At 52.1% G+C, this 23,544-nt stretch overlaps 4 protein-coding genes across 4 annotated transcripts; 1 reads left to right on the forward strand and 3 right to left on the reverse strand.

Moving 5' to 3' along the window:
• Positions 1-320: 320 nt before the first annotated feature.
• Positions 321-3,337, reverse strand: LOC121666978 (spheniscin-1-like). The gene is made up of 3 exons (XM_042033022.1): positions 1,205-3,337; positions 863-1,111; positions 321-432 (listed from the first exon to the last, which is right to left on the reverse strand). Exons 2-3 carry the CDS (start codon positions 918-920, stop codon positions 329-331), a joined length of 162 nt encoding a protein of 53 aa, XP_041888956.1. The 5' UTR covers positions 921-1,111; positions 1,205-3,337; the 3' UTR covers positions 321-328.
• Positions 3,338-3,771: 434 nt separating this feature from the next.
• LOC121666977 (gallinacin-5-like) lies at positions 3,772-5,388 on the reverse strand. The gene is given in 4 exon segments (XM_042033021.1): positions 3,772-3,977; positions 4,125-4,251; positions 4,836-4,922; positions 5,218-5,388. Coding segments are annotated over 4 exon segments (369 nt in total). The 5' UTR covers positions 5,357-5,388; the 3' UTR covers positions 3,772-3,961.
• Positions 5,389-8,465: 3,077 nt separating this feature from the next.
• Positions 8,466-12,046, reverse strand: LOC121666984 (gallinacin-4-like). Its single transcript, XM_042033036.1, has 3 exons — positions 11,871-12,046; positions 11,048-11,134; positions 8,466-8,602 (listed from the first exon to the last, which is right to left on the reverse strand). Exons 2-3 carry the CDS (start codon positions 11,103-11,105, stop codon positions 8,466-8,468), a joined length of 195 nt encoding a protein of 64 aa, XP_041888970.1. The 5' UTR covers positions 11,106-11,134; positions 11,871-12,046.
• A 3,720-nt stretch (positions 12,047-15,766) lies between these two features.
• On the forward strand, positions 15,767-22,761 carry XKR5 (XK related 5). Its single transcript, XM_042032945.1, has 7 exons — positions 15,767-15,884; positions 16,696-16,879; positions 16,981-17,150; positions 17,814-18,023; positions 18,615-18,784; positions 19,312-19,423; positions 20,145-22,761. The coding sequence occupies exons 1-7, from the start codon at positions 15,827-15,829 to the stop codon at positions 21,209-21,211; spliced, it is 1,971 nt and encodes a 656-aa protein (XP_041888879.1). The 5' UTR covers positions 15,767-15,826; the 3' UTR covers positions 21,212-22,761.
• The last annotated feature ends 783 nt before the right edge of the window (positions 22,762-23,544 follow it).

A 23,544-nucleotide genomic window follows, 5' to 3' on the forward strand; every position in this document is an offset into this window, starting at 1 on the left:
AGATGCAGCAAAACCTGGATCATGTCCTCGGTGCTGCCCAAGGACAGGGAGTGTTTCACTCTTTGGTGGCTTTGGTGAGTCCTGTGCAGAGCCTGAATGAGCCTCCTGGGGCTGGAGGAGAGTGGGGAGGCCCTGGCTGACCTGGGGCTGCTGCAGCCCCACTCAAGGCAGATCATACCCAGAAGGATTTTTCCCTCCCGTCTTGGGCATCTTTCCCACAAGGAATGAAACAGGAGGTTCTTTATCAGACATTGACAGGAAATAAATTTGCAATACATTTCGTTGTGAACAAAGGAGGAAATTCTTTCCTCTGCCAGGATTCCAGACCTTATCTCTTGCAGCACACACTGTACAGTGTGCATCTTCCAATGGGTCTTGCAGGGAACTGGCATCTCCCGTAAGTGCAGTATCCCCCTCTTTGCCTGCATCCAGCTGCATTTTGGGTTTCCATGGGGAAAGAAACACAGAACAATTAAATCAATCATCTGGGAGAGCAGTGTGTGGTTGCAAAAGGCTGATGCTGTTTGTGCATTTCTGGCCAGTGGATGGGCTCAGCTCCAACCTCCCCACAGCAAAGATCACATACAGGGCAAAAGAACATCCAGAGGCACCCAAACAGGAACAGCTGGGTGCAGGGTGGAAGCCTGAAACCAAACCCCTTCCTGACCCACAAAAGAAACCAGGATTCTACTTCCATGGTCTCTCTCCACTCCAAGTCTGTGTCCTGTTGAACAACCACTGGACAAACACCTCAATCCCCCCTTACCTTTGCATCACTCCCACTAATCCAACATCTCAGGACATGGAAAACCCCAGTAGTGGAGGATCACACCTGTCCCCATCTCCCCTCTTCCCCTCTCACCTGCAGCACCCTGCACCAGCAGGAGGATCAGGGGGAAGAGCAGGAACAGGATCTTCATGGCTGCTGCCTCTCGCGGCTCTTCACAGGGCTGCAGAGGGGACACCAAGGCAATGGGGACATGCAGGACCCCAGGTGGGGCAGGAGCCTGGGCTCTGTGGTTCGCCACACTGCAGAGGGGCTGCTTCCAGCCACAGCAGATGATGATTCCTCCACTTTCCTCTTAAAAACAATTCTTCGGTCTGTGATACCCTGCCAACCTCAGGAGCATTTCATGATGTTTCAGTTTCTAGGAAATCCATTCCCTCATCTGATTCTTTTCCAGGAGACCCTACAGTCACCTACCTGATGAAGATCTTGGTGTTCAGGCAGCAACAAACCCAACAGGAATCACTTGTGGCCAGTGGCCCTTGGGTCCAAGGAGCACTTTTTTGGCCAAAACGCTCTGATTTTATATCGTTGCAAGCCATGGGGACATTCAATGATTTTTGCTGACACATCTCCCCTTGGCCAATCACAAAGCCACCCATCCATGTGGGGATGCTGGGGCTTCTCCTTATCCCTCTCTGATGCAATGGCAGAGGCTGAGGTGCCTCCTGGGGCTGTTGCAATCGTCACCGTTGTCCCCATGCAACACCTCTTGTGACACCCGCGGCACAGCGGCGCCGGGCTGTGGTTGCCTGGCATTAACTGCCTGGGATGGGCAAAACAGGCTGGTGGGTGCAGGCAGAAGTAGGAACCAGTCCCAACCAGTCTTTCCTATGATGGGGGTGAGGCCCTGGCACAGGTTGCCCAGAGAAGCCGTGGCTGTCCCTGGATCCCTGGAAGTGTCCAAGGCCAGGTTGGATGGGGCTTGGAGCAATCTGGGATAGTGGAAGGTGTCCCTGCCCATGGCAGGAGGGTTGGAATTGGTTGACCTTAAAAGCCCCTTTGTCCCCAAACCCTTCTGTGATTCTTTGATAAAATATCTGTCTCTTCCGGTCACATCAGTTTGCTTAGTGAGCTCATACTGTGCGATGCACAGAAACATTCAAAAAATTTTGATTTCCTTCTCTTTTAACGTGACAAGAACAGCTTCATCCTTGCCAAGGGGACTTGCATTTGACCTGCCAGGAAGTGATAACCTTAGGGTTGCCTTTCTGATGTCTACTCAGATAAACAATGAAAAGAGGAAATGCAATCAGGTGAGACCATACCTCACCTCATTCTGTCTGAATCCACTGCTTTTAAAACTGCCCTACTTGGTACAAAATCCACAAATGTGGTTCAACAGCAGCAAAATGCTGCGTAAAAATATGCAATCTATGGGAGATTAGTGAAGGAAGGTGACTAGGGCCTTATCAGGCCTTGAGATGTGGACTTGATCAGGAGAGTTTTTGGATTTATAGGAATTCTGTGGTGTTTTAGCAACATAAAGATCAAGGCGTCTCATGGAGGAAAGGTCATGAGACAGAAAGAAGCAATGTATCCATGGCTGCTTTCTGGCCACGCCCTACATGCTTCTCATTATCTGTCCTATGTTCCTAGTAAACTTTATTTCTAACTCTTTTTTGTCCAAACAATGTCTGTGGTGTGTCTGCAGAGCTCTGGTCCATTGATCAGAGAGACCAAAGCTCTTGGAGCTGGATCCTGGAGAGAAGAATGGGGCTTGAGGTTGGATGAATCAGGGACACAGGATCTGGTGTCATCTCTCAGAGACATGCATGGAATCCTGGAATGGTTTGGAAGCAACCTTAGAGATTCCCTCATTCCACCCCTGCCATGAGCAGGGACACCTTCCACTATCCCAGGATGCTCCAAGCCCCGTCCAACACGGATTTGATACATGATGGGGACATCCCTTGAACATCAATCCATAGAAGTAGAATTGGGTGTCTATTGATGGGTCTTTGTGTGTGTAAGGACCTTGGAATATCCTCACTCATGGAGGTTTGGAACCATTCTCAGGACCAGCCCAGGGCCAGCACAGCCAGGTGTGGAAAGGGCTTTTGGTCCCCACTGCAGGGAGGCCACAGCTGGGGCCAACCCTGCCCAGGGGAGCTGCTCTGACCTGGGCATCTTGTGCTCGACCCCATCAGAGCTGCAGCTTGGCCTTGCTGACCCAGACTCAGAGTTGGACCCATATCTGGCATCCTGATCTGGCCTTCTCTGTACCTACAGCAATGCCCAATGCCCCAGCAGAGGCTGCTCTGCCCCCTGGCTGCCCTGCTCCATGGAGGGGGGCAGTGGGTGTCCCCTGTCCCTGCAGGCCCAAGGTCACTGCCCCATGGCAGTGCAGGGGCCACCCCCATGGCACCCCTGAGCTGAGCATGCTGCATCTGCCACAAGGATCATCCACCCACCTGGGCTCCTAACTGAGCCCCCCACCCCTACCCCAGGTCTTGAACCCTCCCAGCACTGACGCCCAACTCAATCCCAAGCTCCTGAGAAGCCCCATGGCACAGCCATCAGTCCCTCTGGAGCAGAATGACTTCTCCCACCCCTCAGACACCCCTGGACCCCACAACAACCCCTTGGTGCCCCCCACCCAGGCCCCACAGCTGGGGAGGGACCCAAGGACATCACAGCAGTATGTGTCCCATAGAACAGCCCCCACAAGGACTCCTGGCCCAGCTTGGGAGCCAGTGGACAACCAGCAGGTCCCCACTGAAATGAGGGGTGTCGTAGAAACCCCCATCCCTAACCCTGAGTGTGCAGTGCTGGGGTCCCCTCGCTGAGCCAAAAGGCTGGTCCCTGTGAGTGTCACATGTGTCCTCCCTCCCACCATGGGTGGAGATGCTGGTGTGGCTGAAGCCAGCACGGAGAGAGGGTGGGTAGTGGGACAGTGTTTGTGTGTCCATGTCTGTCAGGAATTCCCCCCGTCCTCTCTGCCCTTCCCTACACGCAGAGGAAAGAGATGCACACCCAGGACACACATCTTGGCAGCGGGAATGACCACCACCTTGTATTGGGGACACTGGGACAAGGGATTCCCACGGGATCAAGGTCTGGCTGTCCAGGGTTGCTGCTGCCCCTGGCAGTCCTTGGTGCCTCCAGGCAGCATCGTCCCCACCATGCAGCGAGGGCACGGGCTGGTGTCCTGCTCGGGGGTCCAGGAGCCCATCAGGGATACCACCGCCTGTGGGAGGAAAGGTCTGGCAGTGCCTGTCCCAGCCAGGGCAGCAGCGAGGGCTCAGGAATGTCCCTGTCCCCCTGGGCTGCATATTCCCCTTTCTTCTTCCCCAACAGGCAGCAACCTGAGCCCTCCGGGCAGACCTAAACTTACATCCGACAGCAGAATTCCTGCTCGGAGCAGAGGCCGACGCGGCCGATCCCCGGCGGGCAGGAGCGGTGGGAGCAGAATCCCCCGCGGCGCTCGCAGTCCTGGGCTGATGCTCGGCCCGGGGACAGCCCTGCAGGGCACGGAGAGAGGAGACTTTCAGCCGAGATGCTGAGCACAGCCCCTGCTCCCTGCGTGGCCAGCGTTAGCCCAGCCCTGCTTGTCCTCTGCCACGAATGCTGAGCAGGTGTGTGCAGCAGAAATCGAGGTGAGTTTACAGCACTTGGATGGGAGACACTCACTACACCCCTAAGCAGGCTCCTGGAGAGGTCTCCATCGTGCCTGCTGCCTCCCTCCTGGACCAAGGGAGAACTCCGAAGGTGGAAGCAGGATTTCCCTTCCTCCCTCCTCCTTCTCCTCCTCCTCTCCAGCAGGGCTGCTGTGCCCCGTGCTGCTGACTCAGAAAGACAAGGGTCAGGAGGCATGGAGAGGGAGCAAATCCCAGTTTGGGAAGGATGAGGGCTTTAGTACAATGCCCCAGCTCTGGTCCCAACAGCAGAACCTGCAGCTGGAGTCTCTCCTTAAAGCTGTGGGGTGAGAGAGACGCCAGGGAGGATGGCACAGCCACCAGCACAACTTACACGTGCCTCACCAGCTCAGCTGGCAAATCCTCCCTACAAAAACACTGACAAAGGGCAACCCCCCCACATTTCTTACCTCTCACTCCCTGGAGCATCAGGAGGAGCAGAGCACAGAGGACAGGCAGGAGCCGCATGCCTGGGAGTGGCCGGCAGGGTCACAGCTCTGGGGAGAAGAGAAAGGAGGCAGAGGTGAATGGAAGGGTCCTTTCCTGCAGGCCGTGTAGCACCTGCACGGGGACAAAACTGAGGAGAGGGGATGGTGACCAGTCACTGCTGGGAGGATGGACTCGGCAGCCCAGGGTCGGAGCTTCCTGGCACCAGCAGCAGCAGTTTGGTCTCTCCACGTGGCACAATGTCCCTTGGGAGGGCTGAGTCCTCAAAATGCCCAGCCCCAAAGCTCCTTTTTCTGTTTCTTCCCCTGGCAGAGAAAAACAAGCAGAGCTTTCCTCCTCTGACACCTGAGAAGGATTCCCAGGCCTCCAGCCCAGGATCTTGTGTCATCCCGTCTTGCGTAAGGGCCGCTCGGTGCTGCGGTTTGCTGGACACCTCTGGGGACGCACACACAGCATCCCTGTTCGTTAGGCCTTGGCAAACCATCAGCTTTCACCACACAAAGGAGCTCTGTCCTCCTCCCCCCATGGGAAGCGTGCTCTCTATGCTTCGCTTGAAAATAACCAGGAAGACGCCACTTGGGGTGACATCCCCATCCAACCGGCAATCCCGGGAAGGACAAGCTTTAATTGTGGCTTTGTTTGGTGGAGTTTGCTGTGTGTAACCCTTTATTGTTTGATGGTGCATCTTCATTCAGTTCCCAGCGTTGCTGCGGGTTCATCAAGAGTTATGGGTACGTGTTTGTGGATGGATGTTAAAAACACACTCGTGCATGATGTGAATTCACTGAGCAGTCACATGAATCATGGAATCACACAATGATTTGGTTTGGAAGGGACCAGGAGGTTTCATCCTCCTGCCGTGGGCAGGGGCATCTTCCACTATCGCACGTTGCTCAGAGCCCCATCCAACCTGGCCTCGAACACTTCCAGGGATGGGGCAGCCACAGCTCCTCTGGGCAATACATGAATATTCCTTTGATTCCCACAACTCACCATATTTCATTGTTTTTTTCACTCCCCAGTGAGGGAAATTGTACAAAGTATTTGCAGATCTGTACCCAGGAGGATCACTACAACTCTGCCATGGTAGTCAGAGCACTCAGGACAGCTTCTTATTTCCTTCACCACTGAAGGAAATCCTGATCCTACAAACACAGCCAGGAAAAAGGGGAAAAGGCCATGCCCCAATTTTTTTTAATATCTACTGAGCTGTCTTGGCATCAAAACCCCAGGAGGCAAGGGACTGGAAGCAGCTACAGCCAGTATTCAGGCTCCTTACAGAGCTTCATTAAGGTAGCAATTAGCTGCATCTCTGTGCTGTTGCTCTTTAGCACATGCATCAGCTAAAGTGGAAGTGGAAGTGTCCAAGGCCACGTTGAATGGGGCTTGGAGCAACCTGGGATAGTGGAAGATGTCCCTTCCCATGACAGGGCAGTTGGATCTAGATGATTTTAAGGTCTTTTCAAACCCAAACCATTTTATGATTCTCTGATTCTATTAATTTAAACATGTAGAGTATTGAGGAGATGGAATTGGGATAAGAAATGGGGAGGAGATGCACAGCATGGATCCTAGGGAGTTTCAGCCTGTGTTGCTCTAAGCTGGCTCTTGAAGCCATTCCCCAGCCATAAAGGCAAGGACAGATATTTGTGGTGGTGAGCTAAAAGCATGATGAGACTGGATTCTGAGTGATGCTGGCCACAGACAGATTAACCTAATATTACAAGGGCTAAACCCTCCCTGCAAAGTCCTCACTCTTTGAGCAAAATTCTTGTGCCATTCCCGTTTGTGAAACACTCACCTACTGTGGATTGTGCAAAACCTCCTTAGGACATCAACTGTAAATTGCTGGTTTGGCTCCACTTGGCAACTTCCTCAGGTTTCCCTCCAGGGAGATCCCTGGGAGGAGGCTGTTGGCCCAGCTTCCTGCCCTGCCCAAGGCTGTGGTTTCAATGGTGGCAGAGCCATTTGCAGAAACCTCTGCTTTGAGCAGGCCCAGAGACTGCAGGAGCTGGGCCTGTTCAGTCTGGAGAATACTGAGAGGGGGTCTCAACAATCCATATAAATATCTCCAAGGGGTGTCAGAGGATGGTGACAGACTGTTCTGTAGTGCCCAGTCACAGGATGAGGAGCAATGGTCATAAAATAAAACACAAGAAGTTCCACCTCAACATGAGGAAGAAATTCTTTATGTTGAGGGTGTCAGAGCACTGGAACATCTGCCCAGGGAGTCCGTGGAGTTCCCTGTCTGGAGACATTCCAAACCCACCTGGATGTGTCCCTGTATCACCTGCTCCAGGTGACCCTGCCTTGGCAGGAGGGTTGGACTGGGTGGTCTCCAGAGGTGCCTTCCAACCCTAAACATTCTGTGATTCTGTGGTTCTGTGAGGGGTGGGCAGATGCTCTGCAACAAATGGGGAGCTCAGGGCTTTGAGTCAGTCCTTTGCGCTTGGGTTGGTTGCTTCCCTTAAAAAGTCAACCATTACTGCTCCTCCCTTCACAGAATCCCAGAATGGTTTGCGTTGGAAGGGACCTTAAAGGTCATCTCAATCAACCCCACAACTTCCATTATCCCAGGTTGCTCCAAGCCCCATCCAACCTGGCCTTGGACACTTCCAGGGATGGGGCAGCCACAGCTTCTCTGGGCACCAAGGATTCCATGTCAGCACAAGGATGCTCCTGACTGTGCAGGAACAGCTGCAGAGACAGGAGCTGCACCTTCTGAGGTTTCTGTTGTGGTCCAGGGCAGGACAGGGTAAATCTCTTAGAAGAGAAGTGATCAAAGTCACCGAGGAATTGGCCCCTCGCACGTTTCTATAATTGCCTCAAGCAATGTCACAGGTCTAACCCTGACCTCCTGATTTGCTACTGCAGCTGATACAAATTTTGCAGATTCACTCCAAATTTACATCAGACAGAAAAACCAAGGGTAAAATTGCACTTCAAATTACCAATTTGTCCTGTTCGGTGCGCCTTTAGTTCCTATAATAAAATAAAATGCTGTTCCCTGGTCTGAAAGCTCTGAGGAGATGGGAGCCCCAAGTTTTCAGAGCAGAGGTGCTGTGAAGCATCACACTGGAGAAGACTTTTGTGCTCCCAGTGGAAATGGTGACTGATCCCAGTTATAGTCACAACAGAGAATTCCCTAGCAGGCATGTGTGAAGAACTTGCCAGCACTCTCTCAATCAGCAGCCCAGGAGGGGAAAATATTTTAGTGAACTACACATTCCTGGCAAGTTTAGATTGATTTCAGAATTCTTGTTTAAAATTCTAAGTGGAAATAAGACTTGAGAAATGAACTACTATTGAAAATGAATGACAACACCACACAGGGCAGCCATGCAACCTCCCAAGATCTTGCTTTTATTGAAAAGAGAATGGCAAATCCTTGGTGGCTGGTCCAACAACTCCTTGAATCCAACAGTGTCAAGAGTGATCATTCCCGGAGATTCTCCGCCATCAGCCACACTACAACCTGCACAGAGGAAAGAATATTCCAGGGTTTCCAGAATTATGATTTTGAGAAAAATCCTGCTACTTGGGATTCAAATGATAATTTGGGAAGTCGTCTTTGCCCCAGATAAATCCTAAACTTACCATCTACAGCAATTATACCCAAAACGACATGACCCCAAGTAATCGTTGCCACGAGGGCATTTCCCCCTGTGGCAGAAAGTCCCACGATATCCACACTCCATGTAAGGTCTCCTGGGTCTTGCCAAGCTTCTACCTTAAAAAAGAACAAATAAACCAACAAATAAACAAAAATGGGAGACATTTTATTTCTGGTAGGGATTTGCATTTTGCTTAATCCCTGTGAGCTGACAAAGTCATGACAGTTCCTCCTCAGAGGAGGAGGTCTGTGGGTGGAACAACCAAGCAAATGCTTTAATTCCTTCTTCTGATATGTCTCCAAGCCCAGGACTCCCTTAGGAACCCAGATTTTAGGGACGAGCATCAGAGAGCTGATAGAAAACAGTAAGTGGGCACTTAGCAGCTCTTAAAGCCTTGTAGGTCGAAGTTCAGGAGAGATGCACCAGCTCATCTGGGAGGGTCCCATTTATATAAAAAAGAGGGTAAGAGACTTTTAATGTAAGCAGACAGTGATAGGACAGAGGGGAATGGTTTTAAACTAAAAGAGGAGATATTTAGATTAGGTTTTAGGAAGAAATTTCTTTATTTTGGAGGTGGGGAGGCCCTGGCACAGGTTGGCCAGAGAAGCTGTGGCTGTCCTATCCCTGGAAGTGTCCAAGGCCAGGTTGGACGGGGCTTGGATCAACCTGAGCTAGTGGAAGGTGTCCCTGCCCATGGCAGGAGGATGAAACGAGATGATCCTTAAGGTCCTTTCCAACCCAAACCATTCCCTGATTCCATGGTTGTATAGATTTGGCTGTTTCCCTCCTTATACATTTCACCCATGTCTCAAACAGGTCCTGGTGTCCAGAAGTCCGCAGGGATGGCTCCCAGACATGGATAAGTTAATCAATCCCTGCAGAACAACACTTCCATGCCACCAAACCCTGCACACCAGGCATTACCCTCTGGGTCTGAACAGCCTGGAATTGCTGTTATCTACGTGGCTAAACTGAATTCCCTGCTAAAATAGGATACCCGCGTTCAAACTGCCTTCTGTGCTATTCCCAGAACAGCTTTTATCCGTGGAAGTGCTAATTGTCAAGGATCAAAACAACCCCAGGGAGCAGACTAGCAATTAGGCAGGAGGTTTCCTGGCCCTGCTTGGTCAATTAATAAAGATGTATCCTGGCAGCTGATGTGTTCTGGATGCACCTGACTGAGTGCACATGAACCAATTAATTCCAGTTTCCAGCTCATCCATGGAACAACGCTAAGCTCAGCGTATTCAGAGACCGGGAGCTCGTTCCAGCAGAGAGGTAATGGATATTACATATGCACAGTGCATCCTGCACATCCCTGGTGTGCTGGGTTCCCAGCATGTGAGTGGAGTGATACATGCACACCCAGAAAATCCCAGGGAGAAATAAAGGAGTTCTTGGAAGGGTGAATAAAACACTCCTGGTCTCAAACTATCTGTCTGTGGGGCACTGCAGAGGTGACTGTGAGCACTCTGAGCTCTCAGAAACACTTTTTTCCCAGATACAGATAAATTTCTTGCTTTAACATACCCAGAAGATCCTACTGAAAACAGCCCAAACATGCACTGTGTGTTAAATAAGGACATAAAACAGACCAGAGGAACTCTGCCCAGTGAACTGCCTCTGGGAAGTGCCATAAGCAGGGGCCCAGGCAAGAATAAGATCAGACAACCACACAGAATCATAGAATCACAAACTCATTTTGGCTGGAAAAGACCTTTAAGATCATCAAGTCCAATTGTTAACCCAGCACTCCCAAGTCCACCACTAACCCATGTCCCCAAGTGCCACATCCACACATATTTTAAATTTCTCCAGGGATATATGTGACACTTCTCCCACATTTCTACTCTTCTGCAATTCATCACAGTCTTTTCCCATCCTTACTTCCCCAGAGGATGCTTTCCACCCTGTTCCCACAGAGATCAGAACTCCACCAGCCCTTGTTTGTGCACAGAGTGCCCTGCAAACGTAGCCATGCCATTTTCAGGGCTGATATTAAAATACAATCCCTTTTTCTGGACAATAGAGTTGGTTTGGGGTTCCAGACTCATCTGCAGCCCCCCAACAGGCACAGCCTACACCACCCCTTATGGCTGAACAGGTTTCTCCACCAAGGAGATGCTGCCAGTAGCATTTAAACCTTAACTCATGATTTTGTGCCTTTCCACCCCATGTCCCAGCTCCTAAAGCAAAGGATAGTTGAAGAACATGGGACCAGATTCCTTTTTATTTTTTCTGTGTGCTTTAACAATATTTGATTATGATTTAATTTGTTTGTTGTGTGACTCAGAGGGAAAGTGATTTAAGGACAATCCTGCAGGGTTTAACAGGGAAAATGTTGGTGCTGAATGGTAATTTTGGGGTTGCCCCTCATGCTTTCAAAGTGATACTTGGAGTATTTGTCTGCTAATTTCATCTGTAATCTGCCAACAAATTTTGAATGATTTGTGTGAGGATTCTTTGCAGGAGGCAGCTTGGCCACATTCCAAAGGGGACAGGAGACCTTTGCAAGACACCAACATCTTCTCTTTGGTCCCTCACCTTCATTTACATCTTACCTGCAGCTCCGTGGAATGCCACCAAAAGGAAAACAAGGAGAAAAGGAAGGATTTTCATGGCAGACAGTGGGCTGGGAACTCAGGTCACTGCAGAGAAAGGAGACCAGGACATTGGTTAGAGGTTTGTCCCTCCAGTCCCAGAAGGGACATGGAGAAATGTTCTTCAGGACCTGGCAGTTACCTAAAAGAAGTTATTACACATTTTTGTCATGATAATGTCTATTGTCCCAAGGTTTTTCTGGAGCACACATAGGATCATGGCACAGGAATAAAACTTCCATGCAAAAATTTCAATTTTAAACCCCCTTGTAACTAATGCATCAAGTAACCAGGTATTTATCCTTGATTTCTCAATACTTTGCAATGCATTGCAATAAATTTGATTTGCCTTATGGAAGTTAAAGCTGTTAATTCAGAAAGGAAAATGAGACAATTTTTGCTAGATTTATGTAAAACAAACCCATGAGTGTTCTCAAGTTTGTCTAATAAAAAGAGAGCAGAAAAAGTTCCTTCACAATTAAATCAAAATCCAACTTCTCCTTATTCCTGCTTAGAGGCTGTTGCTTTTTCTTCACCTCAAGAATTGCATGATTTCCAGGATAAATTTTTTGAGTATCTGCATTTCCTGCAGCCAATGAAAGCTCTTCTCCCTTATCAACATTTGACACCTCCAGAACTGGCTCGTGTCAGACTGGAGTCACTGCACAGTTAAGGCTATAAAACAAAATGCAGATAAACATGAAAGATATGAAGTCTCCAGCCCATTTAAGAAGGACAAAACCTTTTAAGAGGGGCTGAATAATGAGCATATTTTGGTCATTACCAGGTAGGAGGAGGCTCTAGGCTGGAACAGTCCCAGGATCTGTGTCAACCTCCCGGATGAAGGAGCAGAGCGTGGGTTTGTGCTGTTTCTGGAGGGTGGTGAGGGATGTTTGACCTCCACAGCTTTCTGGTGGCCAGTGAGGTTTTGGGGAGCTCTGAGGACGCCCAATGAATCCTCTTTGCTGTCGTCCTCCTAAGAGGAACCGAAATTTGGCTTTCAAACCATTGCAGCATCGCCTCAGGAAATGTGTTGAGATGAGAAAAACCACCTTGGGCCACCTCCCTCTGAGCAACCCTTTGGGCACAGCAGCTCACTCAAGGTCTGTTTCCATCTAGTTTCAGAGGTTTTATATTTCCTTACAAACATGAACAATGTATCACCATAGCCAAAAAAAAAACCCTTCAGCTGGAATGATGTTAAAATCAAACCCACCAAACCTACGTTAAACAGGAAGGTAGTTCTTCCTTGGAAATTTAGGAAGAGGGTTAGTGAGCTGTGATTACTTCTACATCATTGCTGCTGTTGGAAGGCACAATCAAGAACGTGGAAAAGATCTGCACTAGGAAATGGTAGGGAAAAAAGTGAGAGAGGAAAACCCTAAGTGTTATGAATAAAAAAGGAAAAAGTGGTTTGTTTTTTTTCAAATTTTTGCACCAAATCATTTTCATTACTGGGTTACCTGCCTGGCACGTAAGATATTTTATGCCATATCTCTTCGTGGAAATTTTTACAGCCCATGCCCAGCAATTTTAGTTTTATTATAATCTTTACTCTTTTGCTAGGGACAGAAGAGTTCTCTGAGCACAGCACTCTTAAGCATCCTCCTTTCTCACCAAGGATTCCTCCAACGGCTCCCGGCTTTCCACTCATTTATATGTGGAATTTTCTATAAATTCCGGTTGCAAAGGGATCTTCACCGTCTTTTTATCCCTCTTTCCTACTTGAATCCGGCCGGCCCCGTTCCATGGGAGCTGCCGTTCTCTGGCAGCTGCTGGAGCACGGCTGAGCTCATCCCCTGCAAGAGCCTCCCTGGGCTCGCCCTTCATGCCCTGCGGGGATTTTTCTTAGATGTCTTTGTTTTCTCTCCCAGTCAAAGCAACTATTTCACTGAGGTTTCGAGCACAGCCTTTTCAGCATCTTTCAGGCTGCCCGGAGGCTTCTTGTCTCTCTGGGCTGCTCCTTTGGGTGCTTTTCTTTTCTCATTTTTGCTTTTTTTGAGGTTAAATACTCACATGTTGAAAGTATTAGGTCCCACAACGTGGTTAAATATAATTGTGCTGTGGTCACTTTTACAGAGCAGCTCCCACGAACAGCTTTGGAACTGGGTCCTTTGCACCTAATCCGGGAAGGCAAATGCTCTGGTGGGTGCCAGGACCAGCTGTTCTGAGAATCGCCGTTGTACAGCAAGAAAAATGTACATTTTACAGAGGAAAAATATAATCTCTGCATCTCCTGGCATTATCCACAATCACCTGTCAGAGCTGCTCTGCTGCATCACCTCAGGCAAGGGAAGGACCTGCAGAAGATGTGCTCTGGTCCCCGGGTCCATCAGGGCGGGGCTGTTGCTGAAACCCTTCCCTGAGGTGTTGCGAGGTGTTTGCTGACAGATGTGCAGCCAAACATCTGGGCTGGAAAGGGGCTCAGCACTGTGAGGGACAGCTGGGTCTGTGTGATGTCACCTGTGGGCAGCTCATCTGGAGCACTGAGCCCAGATCTGGGCGTCTCCAACACAAGAAAGCCTTGGAGCTGCTGGAGAGAGTCCAGATGAGGCCGTGGAGATGCTCCAAGGGCTGGAGCCATGGGCAGGGACACTTTCCACCAGATCAGATTCCTCCAAACCCTGTCCAACCTGGCCTTGGATGCTTCCAGGGATCCAGGGGCAGCCACAGCTTCTCTGGGCACCCTGGGCCAGGGCCTCACCACCCTCACAGGGAAGAATTCCTTCCCAATATCCCATCTATCCCTGCCCTCTGGCAGTGGGAAGCCATTCCCTGTGTCCTGTCCCTCCATGCCTTGTCCCAAGTCCCTCTCCAGCTCTCCTGGAGCCCCTTTAGGCACTGGAAGGGGCTCTGAGGTGTTCCCAGAGCCTTCTCTTCTCCAGGATGTAGCTTTGTTGGAGACCTGAGGAGTTTCTTAGTAAAAGAGGCTCCTGGGTGCTGAAATCCAGCAGAGAAAAGTGCAGCCAAACCGGTGGCTGGGAGGCAGCCAGAGCAACTGGAAGCTGGCAGAGAAACTGGGGAGGGTGGCTAGCTCTGGGAATTTCTTCTGGAAGGCCTTCTGGCTTTCTCCTTCTCTGCCTGGTGTAGTTCCAGGGTGATGATGGCACAGGATTTATTCCTGGCTCAGAACACAGGAGAAGAGACCGAGGAAAGACAGCTGAGACACCTCAGGGTGGGAATGACGGTGCTGGGGGACAGGAGGGGATGAGGTGATGAGGTTCACACATCTCCTGTGGGTGACAAGAAGGGTCACACTGTGCCTGCATGGACCCTGGCAGCTTTCTCACTGCTGAATTTGCAAAAATGGTTCTTCTACATCCCACTCTCAGCTCTGGAAGGGGCTTTGGTGCCCATTAGAGGCTGAGTTGTGCTTTGTATGCTAAAAATTGGATTTTCTAGGAATGGGCCACGTGGTATTTGCTGCTGTGGAGGACAGAGGCAGCCAAGGCTGAGCTTCCCTTGGCTCCAGAGCCCTAATTACACCCCTGACTTTATTAAAATGCTTCGCTGGAGCTGGGCCCAGGAGCTCAACATCATTAATTAATGAAACACAAATACGGGCATGGCAGTGGGACAGGAGGGAAAGCAGGTTGTCCTTTACACCCAAAGGGCCCCCAAACCCAACCAGACGGAGTTGAGGCTGCAAAGATGCCAAGTTCCTGGTGAAAAGCAGTGCTGGAGACTGACAGAGAGCCTGGGGATGCTCCCACGAGTAGGGACAACCAGGCAAGGACATTTCTGAGCAGTTTGGTGGCTCCTGTTACACAGCAGAGCCTGGGCTTTCTTGCCAGTTGCAAAAAAACCTCAATAAAATTTAAAAAAACAACAATAAATATATGAAAGCCCCTGAACACAGGTACATCCAACAGCCCAGCTGATGTACAAAGTTTTGGGAGCTTCCTGCAGCATTTTGTGAAAACCACCAAAACCATCAGTGATATTTTGACTTAATTAAACCCCTCTTCGTGGCTTTTCCTGTAGCGACCTGCTGGGGATTTATTTTCTAAAAACCATCAGGCATGGAGGCTGCAGGGCTGGAATTCGGGATAAAAAGCAAATGCACACAAGAGGTCCCCTGCAACCTCCGACGCTCGGGATCCCATTTCACAACGGCCTCATCTCTGTGGTAGGGCGGGAAAAGAACGGGATTAATTTATGGCTCTGTGCACGGCATGTCCCAGCTGCCACCTAGTGCTCATCCCTGCGGCACGGGGACATCACGGCCGTCCCACGGGGGACATCGGGGTGGGCTCGTCCCAGCGCACAACAACTTGGGGGACACGAGGGTGGGCTTGTGCCAGTGCACAAGAACCCGGGGAACAGTGGGGTGGGCTTGTGCCAGTTCTGAAGAACCCGGGGCACATCAGGATGGGCTCGTGCCCACCGCACAAGAACCCGGGGGACGCCGGAGCGGGCTTGTGCCGGTGCACGACAATTTGGGGGATAGCGGGATGGGCTTGTGGCAGCGCACAGTAGCTCCAGGGGTCTCGGGCTGGTGAAGCCCCGTCGGTCTCTGTGTCCCCAAGCCCCCGAGGGTGACGCAAGCACCGTGATGTCACACTGCCCGGGGAGGGGACACTGGGGAGGTGCCCGGGGAGGCCGGGGAGGCCGGGGAGGGGCGGGCGGAGCAGGACCGGCCGCGGCCGCTCTTTCCTCCTCCTCCTCCTCCTTCTCCTCCTCCTCCTCCTTCTCCTCCCCTTCCTCCCTCCTCCTCCTCCTCCCTGTCCTGCTCCCAGGATGCGCGGGGCCGTCCCCAGGCTCAGCCTGGCGCTGCTGGCGGCGGAGAGCGGCGCCCGTGAGTGAGCGCGCAGGATGCGCGGGGACGCGGGGGGCTGCGCTGCCGCGGAGGAGGGGGGAAGGCGGATAGGATGCTGGCAGTGACCCCTCTGCGGCCATCCCGGGGGATTCGGGTCACCCCTGGGAACCGGGAGGAGGGGGGTCACCCCTGCGCCCCCGCGCTTGGGGAGATGCGCGGTTCTGCCCGCGGTGTCCCGGTGTGCGCGGGCGTTCGGCACCCCCGAGGGCCCAGCCGTCCTCTTGGATTTTTAATACGAAAAATAGCTTCCTCCTCCCTCCCCCCTCCCCCACTTATTTATTTATTTATTTGTTTATTTTGGAGCCCGAGCTTTTTTATCAGAGCCCTTCTTGGGGCCCGGCCCCTCGGTGGCGGTGGCTGTGCCACAGCTGACAAAGCCACCGGGAGCAGGCTTGGAGCTGGAGATAAGGACAAGGGCTGCGAACCCCCTGGGCGGGCTGGGAGATGGAGTTCTGGCGGGAATGGCTTCAAACTGACAGAGAGTTGGTTTAGATTGGATATTAGGGGGAAATCCTTCCCCGTGAGGGTGGGGAGACCCTGGCACAGGTTGCCCAGAGAAGCTGTGGCTGCCTCATCCCTGGATGTGTCCAAGGCCAGGTTGGACGAGGCTTGGAGCAACCTGGGATAGTGGAAGGCGTCCCTGCCCATGGCAGGGAGTGGAATGAGATAAGCTTTAAGGTCCCTTCTGACCCAAACCAGTCTGGGATTCTCTGGTTGTGAATGGCACCTCTCAGTTGCTGGGGGTTGTGGCTGTGTCATCCCTCAGCGCCGCCTCTCTGCCTTTCTCCAGGGCTCTGTGCCATCATCCACTACCTTGTCTGTGGGCAGCTGGGCTGGTTCGGGCTGACCATCGCCTGCCTGGTGCCCGGCTACGCTGCCCAGCTCCTCAGCATCCTCTGGTTCCGGGCAGACGGACACTCGCCTGGCTGCTGGCTCCTGGCGCTCCACCTCCTGCAGCTGGGCCTCTGGAAGCGGTGAGAGATGCTCCCCATGATCCACCCCGCCTCCACAACCTGGCTGCAGCCCCAAACTTCCCCAAAGCAGGGTGGGCAGCTTGTGATGGTGACTCTTGCAGGTACTGGGATGTTCTGCGGGTGGAGACAGGCGGCGGTGCCGGGGAGGTGCTGGCTCAGCTCGGGGACGTTTGTGTCCTGCGGCTCCTGGAGGCCCTGCTGCAGACCCTGCCTCACCTCCTGCTCCAGGCCTATGTTGTGGTGGCCGTGGACCCAGCAGGCATCATCCCTGGTGAGTTCCCAGGAGGATGGTTCATGCTGGGGAGGGGCGATGCGTTTGGGTGAGGGATGTGTGTGTCCTCTGGATGGAGGAACGTGCGGCAAAGGGACTGGGAAGCCTCGATGTGGAGCAGCAGGGACAAGTGTGGCTGAAAGATCTGCTGTGGCTGAATGCAGAGGTGGCTGCTTTGTCCCAAAGGTGAACTTTCAGGTGTGCAAAGAGGGATGTTGGGTGCCGAGTCATGACATGTGCAAGGTCACACTCGTTCATTGTCCATCTCTGGTCCGATGGCAGCGATTGGGATGGAGCTGCCCTGGGGCTGCAGAGCTCTGCCCATGGAGAGAGCACTCAGAGGGTATCCACAGGGAGATGCCAAGCACACAGAGACCAGAATTAGCAGGATTTAGTTGAAATACTCCAGTTTCATCCCTGGTAACATTGAAGTCAGGTTGGACAGGGCTCGGAGCAACCTGGTCTGGTGGAAGGTGTCCCTGCTCATTGCAGGGGGTTGGACAGGATGGCCTTTAAGGCCTTTGCGTGATTCACTTGCCAGGATCAAGGGGTGTCTGGCTTTTATGGGGATGCTGTGCTACCAACACCTCCTTAACACAGAGAATTGGCCCTGCCATGCATCTGGGCCTCCATCAGAGCCCTGACTGCCCCTGTCCCCTACAGGTGTCAGTGCAGGGCTGTCCCTGCTGTCCCTGGCCTGGGCTTTGGTCTCCTACAGCCATTTCACCTGCCTGCTGAGGCCTGGACACCTGAGCCCGCCGGCCGCCGTCATCCTGTGCCTGCTGCTCTGGAGGACAGGGATGCTGGGCACCCGGGTCCTGGCCCTGGTGCTCTTTGCCAGGCTCTATTCCTTCTGGGTTTTCGCTGTGGCAGGTAAGACCTGAGATCCCGTTCTCCACATTTCACCCCGACATCAGTCCTGCCGTGCTCCTGGTGCTGCGGCTGTTGGCAGCATCCCCCAAGAATGGCTTTGCAAATTCAGTCCCTTTGATGCCATGATGATTTTTTGCCTTTTCTTTTATACCCTTTTTATACCTTTTTATAACTTCTGTACTCTTAGTGCTTTTTGCCTATATTCTTGGACTTGTTTGTCAAGCTAGGACACTCAACATCTTAGAGGCTTTGTAGTTAGGGATCAGTGTGCCCCAGACCCCAAGGTCCTCTCCAGAACACATTCTGTAAACTGAGATAGAACCATCCAGGGGAAGGCTCCTTGGGGAGGGGGGCTCATTTGAGCCTCTCATTGGGGAATTTTTGATAGATATGCTAATTAGTAAGGCCTGTAATGTTATACCAGATCTTTTGGGGGTGTGCATTGTGGTGTGCATTAAGGTGCATTTGACCTGGACGTAGTGCACCTAAGGATCCTTAAAATAAATACCAAGGTAAAATCCCTTTTTCCCTTCTAACTGTGTTTGACTCTTGATTTTAAGACCAGGAAAAGGCATAACCTTCTCCCTGCAGGTGTCCACTGGCTGCTCATGTCCTTCTGGCTGGTGGCCCAGCAGACGGATATCGTGGCCCAGCCGTGCCGCTGGAGGCTCTTCAACTGCCTGTTGGGAGCTGTGTACATCTTCTGCTACATCAATGTCCGGCCTGGCCCCTCCAAGACCAGGGTGGCCGTGTTTTATGCAGTGAGTACCTGGGATATTTTGTATTGCACATGGATGCAGCTGCTGGGGACAAGCAGCAGCTTCAGACTCTCCATTTTCATCTCTCATATCACCACTTGCTAAAAATCCAGCGTTTTACTGTGTCCTGACAAAGCCATGTGCTCACCAAGGCTGATGTGCCCTTCTGAGCTGCCTTTGATTCCTTAGAGGCAGCCTTACAATGTCAGTGGTAAAAAAAGGTGAAAACCTTGCAGAAAGTTCAGTTCAACAAGTTCTATGTTTAAAGTGATAAATTAGGTGCAAAATGTAACAGGGGAAGTGTTCAAGGCCAGGTTGGATGGGCTCGGAGCAACCTGGGATAGTGGAAGTTGTCCCTGCCCATGGCAGGGGGTGGACTGAGATGATCTTCAAGGTCCCTTCCAACCCAAACCATTCCGTGGTTCTAAGAATCTATGAAAATCTATAAACTGGGTATTTTCTGTTGTCAGAGGCAGATCTAAAGCCATCAGAAGGAAATAAGTAATGACTCTCTTCCCCCTGCCCTGCAGATAATGCTGATGGAGAACACGCTCCTGCTGCTGTTGGGCACCCGGTTCCTGCAGGCAGAGCTGAGGAACAGCCTGACTGTGACTGGGGCTGTCATGTCAGGGTCTGTAATAGGTAAGAACATTGATTTCAGAGCCTGGATTGCACATTTTGAGAGTAGTTTGAGGAAATGAGCATCCAGACCCTTGTCCCAAGTCCCTCTCCAGCTCTCCTGGAGCCCCTTTAGGCACTGGAAGGGGCTCTGAGATCTCCCTGGATCCTTCTCTTCTCCAGGTGAACACCCCCAACTCTCAGCCTGTCTCCAGAGCAGAGGGGCTCCAGCCCTTGGAGCATCTTTGTGCCAAGCAGGATCATATTTTCCCAGTGGGATGGGGCAGAGGGAAGTCGGGTGGGCTTTGTGCAACTTCCCAGACCCTCAGATCAACTGTGTTAAAGAAATGGGATGGAAAAGGAGCAATTCCTCTGGTCTTGGATGTGTTTAGGATATAAGTAGGAAGGTGTCTTAAAAACCTGCTGGTTGAAAGGCCAGAGGATGGGGATGCTGTGACATGGAAGGTTTCCTGCATCACTCATCTCCCTGCTGGGCAACTCTCAGTCTGCAAATTAATCCAGATTAAATTTGGGCCTGATTGTGCACTTCCTTTCCCAAAAGCTGCTCAAGTGGGATTCTTGCATCCCTATAAATGCTCAAAAGATGTGCTGCTCAGACACCTGATGCTCAGCAGCGTCTTTGCAAAGGTCTTGTTGATCTGGAGGTGCAGCAAGTTCTGGCCTCTTCACACCTGACCAAAATGCTGCTGGGACTCATCACTGACACCTTTCTGCTCCTCTCCAGGTGCCACAGCTCTGGTGATTTACTACAGCCTGCTTCATCCCAAGTCCACGGAGATCTGGCAGGGATTCCTGGAGACAACCTGCAGTGCTGCAACAGCTGGGGATGAGGAGGTGTCTGGAGAGAGCTCCCAAGCTGGGCAGAGTTCAGGGACTTTGGGAGATGAAGAGTCCTTGGCAGGGGAAGAGACCAAGACAGACCCCAAAAATGAGACCAGCTCATCGCTCCTGCAGTCCAAAGGGTGTTTGGAGGACAGCTGGACAGACCATCACCACTGGCTGCTGGTGAAGCTGGCCTTGAAGACGGGAGATCTGTCCGTGATCAACGCAGCTTTCGGAGATGGTGGCGTGGGAGAGGCTTTTCCCGGAGGATGGACAATGGGGAAACCCCCTGGTGTTGAGCCTGGGGCAAACTTTTCCCTCCCCATGAGGGACATCCCTCCCTCTGGGCTGGCAGTGGGGAATGGGGGAGGCATCAAACCCAGCGCTGGCACTGTGGGAATGGCACAGGAGGGTGGAGCAGGGCAGGAGCCTGCTTTTCCCCCATCCACATCCCATCCTGGTGGCTTCTCCCCGGATTCAACCGAGAGCTCCTCTGTGTATTTCAGTGCAAGCACAGGAGGCATCGCCTCGCCTGGGACAGGGATGGCCACAGCCACGAGCACAGCCCTGGTGCAAAGGGACAGCGAAGCCCAGCCTGCCCCAGGCTGCCTGGGAAAAGGAGAAGGAGGAGGAGGAGGGGATTTATCCTTTGGGATGGCCAGCATCAGCCCAATCCTGGGCGCCTGTGCCCACAAGTGTCTGCAGAGAAGCTCTTCCCTTGGCAACACAGGCAGCTGTGGGGTGGCAGGTCCCCCCAGAGAGGGATCAGAGCCCACAGGGACAGAGGGTGCCCTTGTGGGGTGCCATCACCTTTGGGACACCCACCCCTGTGGCCTGCAGGGGACTGTCGTGAGGAGCAAGCTGAGGTCACCGTGCTTCACCTCCACTCCCAAGGCTGGCCCTAAATGCCCCCAGCAAGGACTGGGGGAGCTGGGAGAGGGGACAGACCTGTCTGGGTTGCCAGGGTGACCCTGTAAATGGCTGCACTGTCACTTTGGGTCAGCTTTGGGGTGACTGTCTCGTCAATAGGGTATGGCAGGAGGTGGTGGGACGAAGACTGTCCCCACAGTGCCCCTGCCACGGGGCTGATGTGCTCCTCCATCACTGGGACATCACCTTCCTTCTCAGTACATCTCCTTGCAGTTTTGAAGAACTTCAAAAGCCTTTAAAAGCCATAAAAATCCAGGGCTGGTTATTTTTTGAGCTTATTTATGTCACAGTCCTGCCAGGCAGCCGGAGCCTTCTGCCTTTGGTGTATTTGTGACAATGACTTGAAGTGTGTCCTTTAACCAGTGCCTGCACAGGCTGCTGGCCTGTCCCAGTGTGGAGATCTGGTTGCTGTCTCCAGGGGCTGCACTGCTGGCCAAAGCAGTTCTCTCAGAACAAATAAGTGCCTAAACCAGAAAAATGGTGAGTTTTACTCCCAGGTGTCCTTCCTTCCAGGCAGAGTAAGGCCTCCAGTAAGGCTCAGCATTGCTTGATTTGTTTTTCCCCACCAGGTTTATCTTGAGACCTTTTCCAAATCCATTTTTGGGGGTCTCATAGGATTGCACATCTTCTTCATGCTGCAGACCAGAACCTCAGGACCTGGAATTACAGCCAAAAGCCATGTCCTGCTGCTTGCCCACTGTCCTGCTTCCTCAAGCGGCCTTTCCTCTCCAGCCTCCTCCTTGTCCCCTTCCAGCTGCAGATCACAGGATCCCAGAATTATTTGGGTTGGAAGGGACCTTAAAGCTCATCCAGTTCCAACCCCTGCCACAGGCAGGGACCCCTTCCACTAGACCAGGTTACCAGGTTATGATCCACATCTGCCTGGATGCTTCCCCCTAAACTTAGCCTCAGGCCAAATCTCAAACCAGTTCTCCTGCCACCGTGAAATCCCCAGTGCAGGCAGGGTTTATTTATCTCAGGAACTAAAACCATCAGTACCGTGGTCCCAGAAATAGTCAGTGCTTCCCACCAGGCTGGCTGGGCATGGATTTGTGCCCAGGACACAGGTTGGTGCCCAGGACATGCAGGACATGGCTTGACATGTTAATTGAGGTGTGAGCAGCTGGATTCACCACCAAGCTCGCGTGTGCCAGCTGGAGCACATCTGGCTGTGCTCTGCAGCTGTTGTCCCACTGTAGGCAGGACTCTGGTGGTGCCACAGGGCTGGAAAGGCAGCAGGAAGAACACAGGCATGTGATGAATTATTAAAAAAAGCTTCCACGATGCATTCACTGCTCAGGGCTGACCCTGCCAGATGTTTCCTTGAAAACCCACGTGGTGCTGGATGTGGAGTGAAGCCGCATTCCAAGGTGATGAAGGCTCCCTGTCTCCAACTGAACCCCAGTCCCCCATGCTGTGACTGTGCTCTGCAAGCAGGAGCAGTTCCAGTGGCTTTTCCAGAGCCCTTCTCACTGTGTGGATCACACAGAAGGCAGCAGCGCTGCCGGGCCATTACAGGAAATTTTATCTCGCTTGGTTTTCTACTTTTGATAATATATAATTATGCTTCAAAAAAACCCTAAACCAGCCTTTGCTGTGTCTGTGTCTCATGTTGGGGTGCACATAGGTGTGGATGGGTCTCCCTTCCCACTCTTGGCTCCTGCAGCCCCAGGATTCCCAGTCGGGATTTCCAGCGCGAGGGTGAAGAAGGGACGTGGGCAACAGGAGGGAATGGCATGAAAATGTGTCAGGGAAGGCTAAGGTTGGGTGTTTAAAAAAGATTCAGCCAGCATGAAACTGTCCCACAGGCCAGTCAGAAAAGAAGCAGACAATTTTGAGAAAGTAAAGAATACTTTTGTGCGCAGGAGTCAGGTGTAAACAAGGGCTTTGATTTCTCAAAGCACACCCACAATGCAGAGGTGCACCATGAGCTGACACCTCTGACCTCAGAGGAGGCGGTTGTGGAAATCCTGGGGAGCTCAAGGAGTGGCAAAAAAGAAGGGGGGAATCTGGGGACAGAGTGGGGATGAGGGCTGGGGTAGGGAGAGGGTGTTTGTGTGAGGGCTGTGTTCCCATGGCTTTGCTCCCTGACGATGAGAGTTGGTCACTGGAGAGCTGTGCTCCCCTTCACCTTCTCCTTGGGAGCAATGTGGATAATATGGATTGTCTGTCCTGAAAGGCTTCCAGCCTTTGTGAGAGCCCTGCTGCACCCAGGGTCCAAGTCCTGCGTGCTGGTACAGCCCCAGCCCTGAGCCACAGGCCTCCACCTGTAGAAATAATCTGTATTTAATCAGAGAGTCACAGAATGGGTTGGGCAGGAAGGGGCCTTAAAGCTCATCTCATTCCAGCCCCCTGCCATGGGCAGGGACACC

Source organism: Corvus kubaryi, unplaced genomic scaffold, assembly GCF_017639235.1.
Source record: "Corvus kubaryi isolate FWS band 111438036 unplaced genomic scaffold, C.kubaryi_AGA036_p1.0 37354, whole genome shotgun sequence".
Classification (NCBI taxonomy): Eukaryota; Metazoa; Chordata; class Aves; order Passeriformes; family Corvidae; genus Corvus; species Corvus kubaryi.

Bases quoted from the DNA above. Each gene is read 5' to 3' on its own strand.
- LOC121666978 (XM_042033022.1), bottom strand. From the start codon at position 920: ATGAAGATCCTGTTCCTGCTCTTCCCCCTGATCCTCCTGCTGGTGCAG. The intron at 433-862 runs GTGAGAGGGGAA...CCCAAAATGCAG, and splicing joins GCTGGTGCAGGGTGCTGCAG to CTGGATGCAGGCAAAGAGGG.
- LOC121666984 (XM_042033036.1), bottom strand. From the start codon at position 11,105: ATGAAAATCCTTCCTTTTCTCCTTGTTTTCCTTTTGGTGGCATTCCAC. The intron at 8,603-11,047 runs GTAAGATGTAAA...TTCTTTTTTAAG, and splicing joins GGCATTCCACGGAGCTGCAG to GTAGAAGCTTGGCAAGACCC.
- XKR5 (XM_042032945.1), top strand. From the start codon at position 15,827: ATGCGCGGGGCCGTCCCCAGGCTCAGCCTGGCGCTGCTGGCGGCGGAG. The intron at 18,024-18,614 runs GTAAGACCTGAG...TTCTCCCTGCAG, and splicing joins CTGGGTTTTCGCTGTGGCAG to GTGTCCACTGGCTGCTCATG. The intron at 19,424-20,144 runs GTAAGAACATTG...GCTCCTCTCCAG, and splicing joins CATGTCAGGGTCTGTAATAG to GTGCCACAGCTCTGGTGATT.